At 33.5% G+C, this 18632-nt stretch overlaps 2 protein-coding genes across 2 annotated transcripts in view; one reads left to right on the top strand and one right to left on the bottom strand.

Annotated features, from left to right (window-relative positions):
• The first annotated feature begins 2282 nt into the window (after positions 1-2282).
• On the top strand, positions 2283-3308 carry LOC145612449 (Carbohydrate-binding X8 domain superfamily protein). The gene is made up of 3 exons (XM_081667818.1): positions 2283-2410; positions 2609-2872; positions 3183-3308. The coding sequence occupies exons 1-3, from the start codon at positions 2347-2349 to the stop codon at positions 3215-3217; spliced, it is 363 nt and encodes a 120-aa protein (XP_081523944.1). The 5' UTR covers positions 2283-2346; the 3' UTR covers positions 3218-3308.
• An 11955-nt stretch (positions 3309-15263) lies between these two features.
• Positions 15264-18632, bottom strand: part of LOC145611651 (accelerated cell death 11-like) — a 9277-nt gene continuing 5908 nt past the window's right edge. The window contains exons 4-5 of the mRNA XM_081666997.1: positions 16214-16359; positions 15264-15685 (exon numbers count right to left, since the gene is read on the bottom strand). Of these exons, the coding sequence (XP_081523123.1) occupies positions 15579-15685; positions 16214-16359 (253 nt within the window). The 3' untranslated portion in view covers positions 15264-15578. The remainder of the gene's footprint in view (positions 15686-16213; positions 16360-18632) is intronic.

The following is an 18632-nucleotide window of genomic DNA, read 5'->3' as shown; positions in this document are numbered from 1 at the left end:
CGTCGCCCACCCCGCACCTCTCTCACCCAACCCGAAACTCCACCACCCCAAACTCCCAAACACCCAACCCGAAACCTCAATAGACCCTACCCGACCACGTGAAAACCCAAGTCCGACCCTTTCCCACCCTCAAAACCCTAGGCGACGAAGTTTCGAGGGTGGAGGAGGGCCTGATTCGGAGTTCAAAGTGGTTGGGGGAGGGTTTTTACGGGTTTCAGGTAGGGGAGTGCCGCCCTAATCGCACCCCAAACCACCACAAAAACCACCGCCCTTCCTCGACGAACCCCCTCCTCTATGAGCCGACCACGGAAACCCTAAAACCCACCCAAAACAACCAGAAAACCAAAACCCGTTTTCCGGGTTTGGTTTCGAAACCCTTAAACGGGTGGTGGGGTTCGTGGTTGGGAGAAAGTGAAGAGGTGGAGGTGGGGGATCGAAGGCCGGCGCACCGGCGAAGCTAGAGCTGGGCGCCGACGTTGGTAGGGGTAAGGGAAAGGTGGCCGGTGGCCGCCGGTAGGGGAGGGGCTCGCTGTTGGTGAGTGGGCTGGTGGTCGGGGCTGCTGGTTGGGTGGGGTTTTTTTTTTTTTTTTGAAAAATATTTCTATAATAATTTAATTATTAAAAAAAAAAACTAACTATAGTTTAGGATTTTTTATTAAAATAACACTTATCAATGGTAATCAAAATTTAGGTTTACCATTGATAATAAAATTTAAGAATGTTTACCACTTGAAAACTTAAAAACTTGGAGTTCACCAAAGAGAATTTCCCTAAAATCAATGTATAATAAAAATGTGATGGTAAGTAATGAATTTGGGAATAATCAGCAATGCTACATTTGATCTTAATAATGATAAAGTTCTTAGAACTCTTTACTATCAATGCAACATAATTCTAAAATAGCCAAATTCATTCTTAGAACTTTTATACACCGGCCTACCTATTTGTAAGCTTGTTATGGTTCCAAAGCAGAGGCACCCCATCCAGTGTGCATTCACTTCGATCTTGAAAAAATTTCCCAAAATTGGTCTCAAAAGCATATTACATAACACTAGACATACAAATGAAACATGTTGAGGTGCTTCCCAGTATAGAGTCCACAACATTTTGAAAGGCCATTTGGATGGTTTGGACTTTGAACTTGCATTTTAATTCCAAATTTAGTCGTTTATGTACAACTTGTGCTTCATTCCCTTCATTAACTCCAGGTGACCAAAAGACTTTATGTATGTGACTGGTTAATGGTCATATGTAATTTCAAATAATATTATATGACCTCGGCCTTACAATCTCAAGAGTTTTCAACACTAGGTACAGCCGTACTGATAAAACCTTCGAGCGCAGTAGAAGGTAGAAAACGTGACCTAACATCTAATTAAAGGTTTGCTAGCTAGAGAATCTTCAATGCTCTTACTCATCATCAAAGTCATCAGATTGCACCTTTTGTTTCTGCAAACTAGTTAGTGGAAGGAACCTACTAAAACGTAGAATCCAAGCAAATTAATGAACTTAATTTCCCTTCCATTTTACTCTTCTAATTATTCATTTATTTGATTAAAGAACTACATAGAATTCAAATATTTTAATATATTAAAAGAAAACTACACATAATATAATAAGGGTCTGTTCACATTTACTGAAATGAGCTGAACTGAACTGAACTGATTAGAGCTGAACTGAACTGAACTGAGCTGAATTGAGCTGAAATGAATATTTTATGTGAGAGGGAAATTAAGAGCTGAACTGAACTGAACTGATTGGAACTGAACTGAACTGAACTGATTAGAGCTGAACTGAACTGAAATTAAGTAAATGTGAACAGGCCCTAATAAACTATTCATAGGTAATAGCTCTGTTTATTAACAGAGGGTTTGTGTTTTGTCTGATACAACTTAACAAGTGCTTTAAAAATCCTTATTAAAGCCCATAATAATAACGAATGTGGAATTTGACTTTGTCTAATTAAAAGGGGTTTTCAATCAAGCTAACACAAGTAATAGGACAATGTTCAGTGGAGATGAGTTAAAATCCATTAATGTGATCACACAATAAAAACTATTATTAACTCCATGATAATCAGTACTGTATTAGTGAAGACGCGCTAAGTATGGGCATCTCGAGTTTACAGTTATACTAAGACTTAAGCTACTGATGCTAGATCCAAGGTGTACGAAAAGTATATTTCATAGGATAAGCATATGGCTTTGTGTTTTATGTTCCCCTGGTCATAATATATATTTAAGCAGATCAATATGAATATGTATCATGTATGAATGTGCTTAACTTGTATATTCATTTGACAGCTGCAGATTAATTCTCTTGCTCCTTCAGTCAGTTCCGAAAACTATGTTGCTGCGACAAAGAAATTTGCTTGTTCTGATTGTATTGATATCGATCTCACTCAAATCTGGTATAGAATCATACCATTACATTACATATTACTACTATACTGTCTTATATTTAACACTTTATATATCATATGCCAGTAGAAATATATAATATGTACTGTTATGAATTTGTAACTGATGCAAAGCTCTTCAAGTTTATGTCAGATTGATAATTTACTGAACTCATTATCTGTGATGTTTATATATATGATGTGGATCAGTATTGTGGGTAGAAGCACAGCTGGAAGAATGGTGCATTGCAGATGAGCAGGCGCCGGATGATGTGCTGCAGAGTGCACTTGATTGGGCATGTGGGAAAGGAGGAGCAGACTGCAGTAAGATTCAGAAAGATCAGCCTTGTTATTTGCCAAACACGGTCAAAGACCACGCTTCATATGCCTTCAATAGCTACTTTCAGAAGTACAAGAGCAAGGGTGGCACCTGCTACTTCAAATCAGCTGCTGTGATAACCGGGGTTGATCCTAGTAAGCTCCAAACTCTAATTAAAATTATTCACATACTTTTTTCTTAACCAATGTTTACTTGTACATCACAACTCGCAAAAGGTTAATATATCCTGTTATGTTATGGGACCAACTCTACCAAAAGCTTAAGGCCTCTGTGTCACATTGGCTAATATATCCTGTTATGTTATAGGACCAACTCTACCAAAAGCTTAAGCTAATGTTTAAGGCCTAAGAATATGTTTTATACTCTTATCTCATAAAAATTTAAGGCTCAATATATTATTAACCAATTCTACGATTGTTGTGTGTTTGTTCTCTGTTTGAACAGGCCATGGAGGATGCAAGTACGATTATTACCATTGACGTAAAGCACAGATCAAAGTCTAAAAACAAGAATCGAGTTCTTCAAAAATTCTATCAATGTCTTAGACTAGAAAATCAAGTTACACTGGAGTTGCAATCCTCAGCATTTTTCATGACCTTCTTGTGGATTAAATTTGCCTTGCGTCACCACAAATAAATGTTTTGTGGATTCATTATATATTATACTATTGTATTCTTGAATTGTACGTAGAGATCATCAATTTGCAGCTTATCAATAAGAAATTAGAATATATTAATATCAAATAATTGCCTTTAAGTGTTGTGTGCTACAAGTCTGCCCATGGGTGCATGGTGTACCAAAGGGTAATTTTTGGCTCATTTAAATTAAAAATAAAAAAATAATAAAAAAATAAAAATAAAAAAAAGAGCTAAAAACTACACTTGGGTAGTTGGGTATACTTACCTATATCCTGAATGTACATAAAAGGTCTCGGCCTTAGCTAGCTACAATACTTGCTCAATTTTCTTATTTGGAAAGTTTATACAATATTTAATTCATTTTTCTCAACTAATGAATCCAATATAATTCATATTTTATAAATTGCATATTCTCTCTCCTCCAATTCTCTCAACTATTTTTGCTTTTTACATTTTTTTATTCCTCCACCAACCCCACTACTTCCATATTTAATTAGTTTTTCCAAATTTTCCTAAAACTCCACGTATGGAGAAATGGAGCAAGTATTTAAAAACGGATGTAGTATTTCTCTAGCCTGTTTCACTAAAACTGTTGCAATTACTATCAGCTATTCAATCAGCACAATATATTAATACATAGTACGAAGTATCTTAAATTGAATTCATATTGTGGGTCAAGAATGATATGATGTGGTTTAAACTTTAAACTCCCCATTTGTTGGAAGTGATACCCAGGAAATAAAAAGGTTTTGCCAAGGTTTTGTATCCAAAAATTTAAAATAATTATTAAAGATAATTTGAGTGTGCCCAATAATTTGTCTATAACCACTTTTGTAAAAAATATTTTATTTCAGTAAATAAATAATTTAAATCGGTAACTTTATAAAACAAGTATAACAAATAATCAGTAAAAATAAATTTTAATCTTTCGTCAAAAAAAAAATGTAAATAATTTCAATTCAACAAAATTAGTTTCCATTCATCAAAAATGAGGTGAAGTCACGAAAATAACATTGCCTAATATTTTGTAATGAAGAATCTTTACATGCTTAAAAGAAATAGGTATAACAAATTATTTGGGAATTTTTTTTTTTTTTTTTTTTTTTTGAGGGGATTTTCGGGAAATTATTAAATCTTCATTATCCCTTTATTACAATATATATTATATTTTTTCCAAATATTATTACCTAATAGGAATTTAAAGTCCTGCCCATTTCACCGTTAAAAGAAAATACTCCGTAATAAAAAAAAATTCTTCTGTAAAAATTAAGTTTAGTTCATTAAAAATAATTAAATTCAATTTATTAGAAAATAATTAAGTTTAGTTCAGTAAAAATCAGTAATTGTAAAGAAGATTTGAATTGTAAATAAGTGATGAATAGAGCCTAAATCATATTATGATCTGACTAGACCTTGCATTAAGGATATAATATTTTTAAAGATTAATTAGGATGATATGAATTGAAGATCATGAAGTTATTATTTATTTCCTCATATACTCGCATTATGGATATCTGTAATTACTAAATTAAGCTTGATTAGCTTGTAATCGTTATAACTTGAATGAATTCCCTTATCTATGCATAATTGTTAAGAATGAAATCAAATCATAATTCTAATTAAACCCCTAATACATTATTGTTAAGAATAGAATCACATCATGATTCTAAACATTAGTTTTTAAATTTGATCAAAGATATGGTGCCTCGGTGTCATATAGTTTGTGAAATATATAAATACATACACGTACTATTAGCTTGTACAACGAACTCAATTTTCGAATATGAAGGCTTCTAGCTGTTGTTGTGTTTTTGTTGCTTGCTTTTTGTTAGTTCTTTTGTCACAAATATCTGGTAAGAAATATAAACATGAATTTGTTAACACTGTTATTACAGAGTAGTACTAGCCTACTAGGAATGTTTTAACGTATTATAAATGTATTCTAATATCATAGATTATACTTCGTATATTGTATAGGGGGTTACGGCCAATGCAGAAGTTGGTGTATAGCAGATCATGAAGCATCAGATTCATTGGTACAAAAATCACTAGACTGGGTATGCGTGAATGCAAAAGAAGCATGTAACAGAATACAGCCAGGACAACCCTGCTATAAACCAAATGATCTAAGAGCTGTTGCTTCGGCCGCCTTCAACGACTATTGGCAGATTGTCAAGCATGCTCCCGGAGCCAAGTGTGATATCTTTGGCGCTGCTATTTTGGTTTTCAGTGACCCTAGTATGGCTTTTAATTGACCCACTTGTTTTTTCTTATATTAAGCTGTATACTCGTAATAATTTAATCTGTTTTTAATTCTTTTGACGTTCAGGTCATGACACTTGCAAATTTAGCTGCACACCTTGAAGATATTGGGAAATTAACAAGATGAAGAGAGTAATGAATGTCTCTTTGTAATAAAATATCAGGAACTAGTTTTATCTTCTAGATAGATGTTTACACATACAGCATGTTTTTTATTTTATTTTTCTGTTAGTAAGATGTTTTAAGTAATTTAATGATACACCTCTTGGAAAGATGATCATTTTACCAATTAACCTCAATAGATATGACATTGAACAAAGCATGCATTGGATCAGTTTGAAATTTTTGTGACTCATCAATAGAATTGATCTTAATTTACCTTAATATACGGAATTTTCGCAATAAGTAACCACCAAAAAAGGCAAATATCAACAATTCCATTTTTATCTACGAAGATTATAGATGACAAAAGGCTAATATCAAAAGGCTATGGCTGCATCACCTTCAGAGATGACTTTGGCCACTTGGATGGTTTGTGAAAGTATATCCTACCAAAAAACACATGAAAGTTTCTCATATTGAGAAAAAAAAGAGAGAATTAAAGACTTTATAAGGTTAAGGGCCGGAGTTACTCCTCCTATTGCCATATGGTTTTGGAACTGAATCTCCTTTACACTTGTGAAGTGGACTCTCTCTTGGTTTGCGGGTGCGACTCAGACTTGTATTTAACATGGTTCATTTGTTAGAGGATCTATAAGGGGTCGTATGGTTAATGTTTTTGGAATGGAGTTGGTCATTCCATCCATATAATTGTTTGGTTAGACATTTTAAATATGGAATCTCATATTAAGAGGGTTCTAACTCCATCCAATTCATCTAATTTACAGTTTTACACCTTTCTTAATGCAAATTACTCTTTCCGTCCCTTAATTAGTAAACTTAGTTTGCCTTCAATTCCATTTTACTCTTCTAATTAATTATTTGACTAAACAACTACTTATACTTCGTAATTCATTCATTTTAAGGGGGCGTTTGGTTTGTAGAGTGGTATGGGTTTGGAATCGGGAATGGGGTTAAGGTGGTATTGGGTTGGAACTTGATACTTAATATCATGTGTTTGGTTCAATTCTGGAATTGAATCTCTAACTATTTTCTCCTTTTATTTGATACCTAAGGGAATGGAATGAGCCAAACCCACCTCCCCCCCAAGGTTTCTAAACCCTATACCTCACGGGTTTGAGGTATGGGTTTAAAACTCATACTTTTGACAACCAAACATATGGTATGGGTTTTAGTCATTATTCTAAACTCATACCTCATACTTATATTCCGTAAACCAAATGCCCCCTAAATAAAAAAGGAACTACACATAATAAATTTTTCATGGGTAATAGCTCTGTTAATAGATCTGTGTTGTCTAATACAGGTGCTTTAAGAAGTCTCATTAAAGCCTATAATACATACGGAGTACTAAAGAATATGGAATTCACAAACTTTGAAAAAAGTTGGGTGAATAATGATTGTAAATCCATTATAAAGATAGCCTAAAGTGATAAAAAAAATTTCCCATGGAATTAGACGACTTTGTCCAATTAAAAGGGGTTTTCAATCAAGCCAACACATGTATGACAGTGAAGGTGAGTTAAAATTCATTAATGAACATTGAGCACGCTATAAAAATTATATATTATTCTCCATGAAGCATCATGATTATTAGTATTTAATACTGTATTAGTGAAGACCCGCTAATTATGGGCATCTCCAGTCTACTACTGTATTACATTACATACTTTCGAATTTTCTAAGCATATGGCTATTTTTTATGCATGTTCACTGAAAAATATTTATTTAATTAAGGAAATCAAAATGAACATATGTATGTATGAATTGAATGTGCTTAGATAGTATTTTCATTCTTCTGCTGCAGGTTGATGTTCATGATGCTCTTTCAGCCAGTTCCGAAAACTATGTTGCTGCAACAAATAAATTTGCTTGTTCTAATCGTGCTGATATCTATCTCACTCAAATCTGGTATAAATTCATACCATTACATATTGCTACCATCTTAATTTTAACAGTACTTTATATATGACAGTAGAAATTAAATAATATGTATTGTTCGTTGTGAATTTGTAACTGATGCAAAGCTCTTCAAGCTTATCAGCTTATGTTACTGAACTCATTATCTGTGGTGCTATATATATGTATGATGTGGATCAGTATCGCGGGTAGAAGCAGGAGTATGGTGCATTGCAAAAGAGGATGTGCCGGATGCTGAGCTGCAGAGAACACTTGATTATGCATGTATCATGGGAGCAGACTGCACTAAGATTCAGGAAGGTCAGCCTTGTTATTTTCCGAACACGGTCAGAGACCACGCATCTTATGCCATCAATACCTACTTTCAAGCGACTGGCAGATGCTACTTCGCATATACTGCTACACTAACCGTGGTTGATCCTAGTAAGCTCCAAACTCAAATATACTTTTTTTTTTTTTTTTTTTTTTTTTGTTAGCCAATGTTTACTTATACATCACGTACAACTCTCATGAATTAATGTGTAAAGATAATTGTTAGACGAACATAAAATTTTAAAGCTAATGATCACTATATTATTACTAACTAATTTAATGATTGTTGTGTGTTCTCTTTGTTTGAACAGGTCATGGAGAATGCAAGTTCGATTATTTCACATTCTTTGAATGAAGATTCTACCAATGTTGCAATCCTCAGCGAGCATCTCGCTCCCTGATCTTCTTAATTATTGTAATCTCCTAGTGGATAACTTTCGTGTCGTGTGACCACAAATTAATGTTCTATCATGGATTGATTATGAACCATTGTAGTCTTGAATTGTAGAGTGTTGGAATATTTGCTTCAAATTGTTAGTGGTTAGTTAACTCCTAATGTTAGTGGAATCATAATAGTAGTGGGTTAGTTTAGTGGGGGTTAATGTTAGCATGATCAATGATCATGGGATTATGTTCCTTATTTTTAGAGTTAAGCATAAAAGTGGGTACTTAATTCTTCCTTTTTTCACCGTTTAGGTACTCAATTATTTTTACTTTGCTTTTGGGTATTGAGTTAAGAATTCCGGCCAAAAAAATTAAATCAGCCAAAGAATTCAGTACCTTGGGTTAAATAATTTTGTACCTTTGAATTGGTTAAGAGCATGTGGGCCCCACCCGAATAAAAAAAACGCGGGTCACCCATTTCTTTCCCTTTCTTTTTCCTTTATTCCCCCTTTATTCTTTCCAAATCGGGAAAACACTGCTGCGTCACTTTCGAAGAACAACGAGCATATTGGGCTCAATTCTGGGAAAAACTACACCTTTAGCCGCCATTTTTTTGAGGTAAGCTCAATTTCTCATCGTTTTTGTTATTATTTTGATATAAATTTTGGATTTTTTGCCCATTTGTTGATGTTTGTTTCGACCTAGGGTTTTCAAAATTTTGGGGGTTTTTTTGAACAGATTGATGATGTCGAATGGTTGTGTTTTTTGTGTTAAATTTGTTGCTTTGTTGTTGTTTGTTGTTGGATTAAGCTTGTGTTGTTGTTAAATGTTGATTTCACGTTGTTTATATTGCGCAAGGGTTGGATTAGTTTTTATGTTTTTCGCACTAAAACAGGGGAGGTTTTGGTGAACTTGTGTATGTGTGATTGATGGTGTTGTGTGTGTTTTTGTTGTGCATTTGAAGTGCCTAACTTCAAAATATGGTAAATCTTCATGTTTAGCGAAGAATGGAGCAGGGAGGAGCTGAAAACCTTGCAGAAAATTTTGTTGATGAATTTTGTTGCGAAGTACCAGACTTGATGAATTTTGTTGCTGGGTATACTGCTACAGATTATGTCTTTCTGTTTTTGTTGTTTTTTTTTTATTGAAATTGAATCAGGGACAAATGGTTTTGGATGAATTTTGTTGAGCAACAATGGTGATTCTGCCAGGTTCATGGCCTTATAAATAGAGAAACTAACGGCTAGTTTCTTAGTCAAATTTAATGCATTTTTTTTAAAAAAAAAAATATTAATTTATTAAATAGGTATGGTTAGTGATGAGTTAGTGGTGAGTTAGTTCACCTGAAAAACACTTTGAGTACCCAAAAGCAAAGTAAAAAAAATTGAGTACCTAAAAGGTGAAAAAAGCAAGAATTGAGTACCTAATTGTACTCTTAACTCTTATTTTTAATTAGTTATATTTTGCACTATATATATGTTGCAATGTAGTACAATTTTAAAATGGATTGAATACAACTTTTATTATTCTTTCCCTTCTCTCATCTCTATTTTATTATTTCAACATAGAGTTCATCAACTTGCTTGCTAGCTGCTGCTTATCAATAAGAAACTAGTATTCACAGGTTAAACGAACTTTATTGAATTATATTATTGAAAGAGAGAAATGTGATAATATTACAACACCAAATTATAGTGATAGAAGTTAATACAGAAGTTAAGCACAAATTGTAAATTTAATGTTGCCTATCTATGCACAAATTGTAAATTTTGTTGCCAAAAAAATCAGTGACCTATAGTGATGATGAGTAATAATATAATAGTGTACTAGGTTAGTTCCCGTGCCATGCACGGTACTTTTCAATAATTGATTTTAAAAACATGACAAATCAAAAAATGATAAAAAAATATTATTTGTTGATTTAATAATTACATTTTATTATTTAAGCCCGTAGCTTCTAATTACATGGTTAAAAAATTAAGAAATTAATTTATAATTTTTTGGAAATTTTGTCAGAAAAAATCATTTATAACAACTATTTTGTTGGAAAAAACCTTATAAAAAATTTTTGGCACGAAGAAACCAGATTACAAAATTTTTTTGTTAAAGACAACCAAGGGACATAATCCGGCATTGACCGGGTGTTTTCCGGCGTTGACTGAACATGTGCATGTCACATGATCTATTATTTACTAAGCCCACCCAATTTCTTCTAATTACCCCCACTAATTTCCCTCTAACTCTCTTAATTTAACTTTCCCCCTTTTTCTTCTAGTTTCCCTCATTCTTCTCTCTCCTCTCTCATCTAACGAGGTAATTAATCCTCTTCTCTGCTTCCTTCTGCCATGGCATCACCCCTCAATCAAAGAAGTTAATTTCCACCCACCCTAAATAGTAAGTTTAGTTAAAGCTTTGTATTTATTTGATGTGGGTTTCCTTTTTTGGGTAAGTTTTTTCTGAATTTTTTTTTAATTTGCTCTTCAATGGCGAAGAACAAAGCAAGAAAGGAGGCAAGTGTTGGAGTTGCGTCGTGTTCGAAGAAGCTAAAAGGGACCAATTACAAAGTTATACCCCAATTTAAAAATTGTGAGAAGCTGATTAAACAATTGGTAGTGTTAGGGTTTTATAATCAATTAATTCTCTTAGATTAAAGTAAAGTTATTTCCAATTATCTATTGGGAACATGAAACTAAGACTGCATGTTTGCTTTGTTTGGTGTGTTAGATATAATATGAACTTCCTTTTGTATATGCTTAGTATTAACAGAGGAGAGAGAACATAGAGGAAAGAGAACAGAAGAGACGAGAGAGAAGAATGAGGGAAATTAGAAGAAAAGGGGGGAAGATTAAATTAAGAGAGTTGGAGGGAAATTAGTGGGGGTAATTAGAAGAAATTAAATTGGGTGGGATTAGTAAATAATATGTCATGTGACGTGCACATGTTCAGTCAATAATGCCGGAAAACACTCGGTCAATGCCGGATTGTGACCCTTGGCTGTCTTCAACAAAAAAAATTTATAATCTGGTTTCTCCGTGCCAAAAATTTTTTATAAGGTTTTTCCCAACAAAATAGTTGTTATAAATGGTTTTTTCTGACAAATTTTCCTAATTTTTTTTGTAATAAACGTATATAATTTATAATATGTCTTTCATTCCTTAAATAAATTGTCCACATTCACAGGTCACAAATTACTTGTATGTTAAGAATATTATTTTTAATTTATTTGCTTAACTTATTAGTTGTCAATATATTTTTTGGAAAGCTAAATCAAATCTTCTACTGTTGTATATTTCATATGTAATTATTATTTATATGTAGAAAGATTATTTCCTTATATAACTTTTTTTTCAAAAAAAAATAAATAAATAAAATAAAAAGATAAGGGACACACCAGGAAATGACACGTGTCATTGCTGGTGTGTCTTTTAGTATATAATATTGATTGATTGATTGATTGACTGACTGACTATATATGCATGTGCAGATGTGCTCTTGAAAAACCAATCTAAGCTCATGTCGTACCATATCAATTTAATTATGCCAAGTGTAGTGTTTAAAACTAAAAGATTAAAACTTGTATGACATAAAAGGACTAAAAATATATATGCTTGTAGGTTGAATAAATTTATTTTTGAAATTTATATACAAATATACAAAATTCAATAGGTCGACTTCGTGTTTTCTTAGTAACTTCGTGTTCGTGTCTTGCCGGTTTCGGTCGTATTGTCGTGTCGTATCAGAGATTGCCAACTCTAGTTTACATGTACAAGCTATAGGAACTAAGGGCCTGTTTGGTATGGGTATTTGGAATAGGTGGAAACGGAATCGGGCTTACCGTTACCCTTACCATGTGTTTGGTTCACGAGTAAAGAGACAAATTCTGTTACGTTGCGGTAACCATTTCCACCCTTTTGTATCTAGAGTAAATATTGGGGAAACAATTAACGTTACTGGGCTCGAACACAAAAACCAAACTTTTCTCTCTCCTCTCTCCTATCCTTCGACATTTTTCATTAGAATTCCCAAATTTGTTCTGCAACTTTCCTGATAATTCTCTTAGGAAAACAACAATTCTCCAAATTTTGCTCACTTTTTTTTAATTATTTACTTCAAATCACCAAGAATCCACAATCTCACGTTTGTTTTCTCTCATTTATTTGTTGAAAAAAACCATAGATTTTGATTATGTGTTGAATTTGTATATTTTTCATCTGATTGTTTGTATTTTGATTTTATACCTCGAAATACATGGATTGCTATTTAATTTGCATATTTTCAATTTTATAATTTTCTGTCATTTCTCTCGTTTAATTTCTAGGGTTAATATGATATCAATTTCTAGGGTGGCTGATACCAATTTTGATTTTATGCTAAATTAGATGGTATATATTGCTAATATTGCATGCAATTGGTTGTTTATTTTGTGTTTTTTCCCAAATTTCGATTTTCTGCTAAATTAGATGCTTGATATCAGATTACTTACCTGTATTTCGAATCCAAATACTCTGCTACAACAGCCATTATTTGTTGTGATGATTTGATGTGTTAAGCATTATGTGCTTTGTTTTGCTAGAATTGCTAACAATCTGACCAGAAAGTCATGTAGCAAAGTAGCACTTTTATTAATGCTATGTCTTGTGTATTATTTTGCCATTGCTAGTGTTAGGATCATGTAGTTGTTTTTTTAGAAAGTATTTTCTAGTCACTGATGTTTGTGATAGTGTACACTGTATATTGATACTATTGTATATTTTTTGGACTGGTTTTTCAAGGTTTCTACAATGCCTCGACTTATGCGTTCCATAAGAAAGAAAAAGCTAAAACAAATACAGCTAGTTATTTCAATGGTTAATATTATTTCGATGATGTATTGAATGTGGTATATGATGTGTGTTGTTACAATAAAGGGTGTTCAATTGAAAGAAATCAAATTCTATATATTTGATTTGTATGTGTATCAAATTTTATTTGTTGGATATAATTAATTTTCTTAATAAAACTAGATTTACCGTGTAAGTAATTATTCTTTTTAAGTATATGAAGATTACAAAGATTGCATATTTTAAGTAATTATACGTTGCATTCCTAAAACAAAGAATTACATGTTGCCAAAACACATACCTATATATAGTAGTTGCATATCCATCTATAGAATGTAAAAATCTTTGCTTAATCCATACAATTAAGTAAGGTAATTATTATTAATTCCTAAAATATAAAAGTTTTATAAAATGATTTTTTTTTTAAATAAAAAAAAAACTAAGGACACACTAGAAATTGACATGTGTCACTAATAGAAAATAATTTGAGTGCATCCAATAATTTGTCCATAACTACTTTCGTAAAAAATTATTTTACTCCAGTAAAAAAAGAAAAAAATAAATAAATAATAAATTAGTAATTTTGTAAAACAAATATTACAAAGAGTAAGTAATCATGCACAGAAATAATGTCAATTCACTAAGAATTTTTAATTTAGCAAAAATGAGGTGAAGTCATGAAGTCAACATTGCCTAATCAATATTTTATAATGAAGAATTTTTACATGCTTTAAAAAAAATAATAATTAAATCTCTATTATTCCCTTTATTACAAGATATACCATATTTTTTAGGTTTTTTTTTTTTTTAAAAAAAAAAAAGGGATATACCATATGTTTTCCAAGTAATTTTACATAGTAGGAAACTAAATCATATTATGACTACTTGACTAGACCTTGCATTATGATAGAATATCTTTAAGAATAATTAAGATGATATGAATTGAAGATCTTAAAATTAATTTATTTCCTCATCGTATAATCGGAATATGGGGACAATACAAATTCTTAAATAGACCTGGTTCACGCTAATTTATTGTGAACCAATAACATTATAGAAACTATGGTTCTTTACTAATAAAAAAAAAAGTCACTATAATTAAATATATAGGTCACTGTGTTTAAAATAAAAGTCATTTTGGTAATATATAGGCTATAAGAGGTTAATTTTTTTAATGAAAAATTTTATAAGATCAATATAAATAATAAAAGTCACAATATTAAAATTAAAGTCATAACACCGTACTTCAAGTTCACAGTAATATTAAACGTTATACAAGTTTTAATAAAGGTTACTATGTTAAAAAAAAGGTTACTATGTTAAAAATAAGGGTCACAATGTTCAATATAATATCAGTTGCGCGTGTATAAACTCCGGGTCCACAATAATATTATTGTGGACCAGGTCCACACAAGTGTTTCTGTGGAGACAATGGAGTACAATATCAGTAATTACTAAATTAAGCTTGTAATTACTGATATGATAACAAGCATGATAACATAACAGAAATGTGTCAACTAACAAAACAGAGGACCTAATATTTTGTTGGGTGAACATGTAAAGAACAAATCCATAATTTTGTTTTGGTGAACAAGTGGGGAAAGCCCCAATGCGCCATAGAACAAATCCATATACTAGTACTAAGGCACTCTTAGTATATTTTGGCCTTGTTTGGTAAATGGCTTTTCATTGGCTTTTGGTTTTTGGCTTTCTCATTTAGTCAAACATCCAAAATTCGTGTTTGGTAAATGGCTTTTTCAGCTAGCTGAAAAGCTGGCTTTTAAGCCAAAATAAAAAAGCTACTTGGAATAGCTTTTGGCTTTCTAAGTTACTAATAACATTCAACAACCAATATTACCAAACATGTTTACAGACTAATAAAAAGTCAAACAGCCAACAAAAAAGCCAATACAAACAGCCAGTCATACCAGCCGACAGCCGACAGCCGACAGCCGACAGCCAACAGCCAATTGCCAAACAAGGCCTTTGCTTCACCACGCTAGCTAATTACGATTTTGAAAACTTAGATTTTCGGTTCAAAAATCTGCTGTTATAACTAGTTAATTAGTTCAAATAAAAAGAGGTCAAGCTTTTTTCTCTTGTCAAAATAAAATACAAGTAAAATAATAAATTCAAGTTGTCGAGGAAGATTATAGGGTCGCCAATGGCCATCCGGCTTATATAGCACAAAAGCGAGCATTGAAGAGTTATAGAGGCCTATAGCAATTAGCAACCCTCCTCATTAGTTCTACCAGCTTAAATGAGAGTACTCAGCTTACGCTTATTTACACTGTCGTGAACAATAAACATAGTAATCCATACATACTAAGAGCATATTTTATAGTCTATTGTTTCTAAGCCATACAATGAATTCCTCCAACAATTCACCAATCTATACCTAGTTCTTTCGAGAGGAATAACTTGTCAATGTATCCAATCACAGCATCTGAAGAAGTAATGTAGCTTTGCATTTGGACGCGGGCAGAGTCCTCTGTAAAGAAACCAATAAACAAGCAGAATATAAGCATCTGATAAGAAACTGGACAATACAACATAAAAGTTCCTTAAAATGTTCCTCTCACTTCAAAAAGCAAGTGCACATGCATATTAAATAGAGTATGTCAAACTGATACTGACTACTATAAGATGCCATACATAGGACTAGGAAAGCATTTCACAGTGACATCTGAGAAGCATGTGAGACAAATATGTGACCAGAGAGCGCTTCAAACGAATCCTAAATTTAAATCATCGGACATATTCTAGCTTATGGATGCTAAACACGCCCCCCCTCATCCAAAAAACAAACTCTCTAAGATCTTAGAGCCCATTATTTCTTCTTAAAGAATTCATTTTGCAGCAAGTCATTTTCAAAAAGGGAAAGTTTTAAGGGGAACTATTCTAGAGAGTGGGGATCGGACATAATTACTAAGCATTTACTAATCCATGAACTTCCATGCACATCAATCACAATATGAATGTATTAGTCAAGGAAAACTAATAATGAAGGTGCACCCACCATCCTCATTCAGCTTCTTCATCAACTGCGGCCTAGTAGGCAACGCATACATCCCTGCACCAACAGCTTTTCTAATAGCCCATCCATGATATGGAGCAAAGACTTGGGTGTAAGAATTAGAAGCCGCATCCTTCAAAGTATTTCCCCTGAAGATAGAAAGACACAATCTTTAAGGTAAAAGACAGACAGCTTCACTTATCCATATCCCAACAAAAATTACGCTCAGCCTAAATCATATTTCCATTTCATAACTACTTGAAGAAGAAACAGAAGCTAAAGTATCTTGTGATGAAGTAAGCAGAAGTCACAAATATGACATGAAAACCAACAGAACTTACAAATTCAGCAGAAGATCAAGTTATCAGTGTAAATCAGTAAATGGCTGAACAAGTGTAATGAATCCAGTACAAGGAGGAAGCAACATGAGATAAAGGGGGGGTGGGGGGGACAAAGAGCAGCAGGAAAGGAGGATGAGCACACTTCAACATTAGGAGACAAATCTAATTAAGGAAGCACTAAGGAGCAACAAGAGCTGATTTCTGATAACAGTAGAAGACAAGCTTAATTAATGTTACTATGTTAGGTTATCTTTGTTATCTCTTGTGACCTTGCTAGATTATATAAGGAGTAGTAGCATATGCAGTAGGGCAGTATGTGAATTGTGGGGAACTATGTTGAGAGAGTAGTAACATAAAGTTACTAAGAGAGTAATATCCTATCATTTTGTAACCCTTTTGCCATTTTCAATCAAAAATTCACGCTTTAATCTTAATTTACTTGCCTTGTCAAATATAAAATACAAAGCCACAAAATCATTCTATTACAACAAGCCATTCAATGAATGAATCAACCTTGTTCATTCCATGGTCTTTCTATGTAAACAAAATGACTGCCAAGTCAGAAACTAAGTACAAGTTATAGCCAAAACACTAGATATGGTCCCATAGCCAATTACGGATTACTCTGTGTATGACTATTTCCCTATTCAAAGTTCTTGCCAAAATTTAACAACCAGTACACCAGCAACCATAATTGTTCTTGTACTCAAGTCATTTATTAGACTTGTAAAAAGCCAGACCAAATATAAAGTTAGTTTTGGAGGATTACTGTAATCATATCAAATCCTTCTTGCTCAAAAACATTGAGCTGTTTGATTTTTCAGATTTTAGCAGTTCCAAAGATACTAAGGATGCGTTTGGTTGGGGCTTGGGGGTATTCACCAAAAGGAATGGTAAAACAACTGCCCTGATTCCCTTTGTTGTTGTTTGGCAATTTTTCCATTCCCTTTACCCTCTGCATTACCCCAAATCCTTCCAACTTCATTCACCCCCTCCCCCCAAGACTTTTCCATTCCCTTTCCTTAGCCACTACAACACCACCATATCCAAACCACCCACCGCCATCCTACCCTATCCCCACCACCCAGCCACCATTGCCGCACCTCCGCTGTCCTCCCCGGATCTCCCCCGCCGATCGCCGAAGCTTCCTCGTCCCTCGCCGGAGATCCCCTCCCCAGAAAAACTCCCTCACTCCTGCAAAACCCTAAAAACTCACCTCCCCTTCCCCGTAAAACGGTCGTCCTCCCACCCTCGAAACCCTAGCAACTGGGTTTCGAGGGTGGGAAGGAGGGCCGACCAGCTGTTTTACGGGGAAGGGGGTGAGGTTTTAGGGTTTTTGCGGGAGTGGGGGAGTTTATCGAGAGAGGGGAGCTCCGACAAATGGCGGGGAAGGGGTGGCGAGTGGTGGAGGAGGGGCGGTGAGTGGTATGGTGGCTGGAGAAGGTAAATAATAGGTCTTGTGTAGTGGTGAAAGTGGTAGTTTGTTTCCCTTTGTTATTCAAAACAAACAACATCATAAATTTGGGGTTTTTCATTGAATTCCCTTTCTTTTCCTTTGTTCATTCCATTCTGATTGCCCCGTGAGAACCAAACAGCCCCTAAATTTCTTCAACATTCTTGGAGGATTAATAATTGCCAAAGATATTGGATTTAAACTTGAAAGAATTAGCCTCGTTAACAAGCAGAATGTAAAATCTAAAAAAGGAAACCATCATCCACAGCTAAAGCAAGTAATAAACCATAAATAAAAAGTTTGTGAAATAGCCACGTAAGCAAACAATAGCCAACTTATAGAAAACTAATGTCAAATCTTTAAAGCGGGAACATTTTCTTGCAAGTCTTCATCATCTTGTGCAACAGTGTTCATGATTCTCACATCCAAATGCTTAACACTCTCATTAGACTGACCTTCAAGCTTTTACCATATAAAAGAACTCCCACAAATGGAAGAAAGGCTGCAAATGGTTGTATAGTCAACATTCACTCCATGACACTAGACCTAGCGAAGTCAATCATAAGCCTAAAATTGACCATCAAAATAAAAAAATTTAAAAAAAATTTGTGCTATAATTTGGATGAAC

This window comes from Chenopodium album, chromosome 24 (genome assembly GCF_948465745.1).
Source record: "Chenopodium album chromosome 24, dcCheAlbu1.1, whole genome shotgun sequence".
NCBI lineage: Eukaryota > Viridiplantae > Streptophyta > Magnoliopsida > Caryophyllales > Amaranthaceae > Chenopodium > Chenopodium album.
This window is presented reverse-complemented; position numbering and strand designations above follow the sequence as displayed.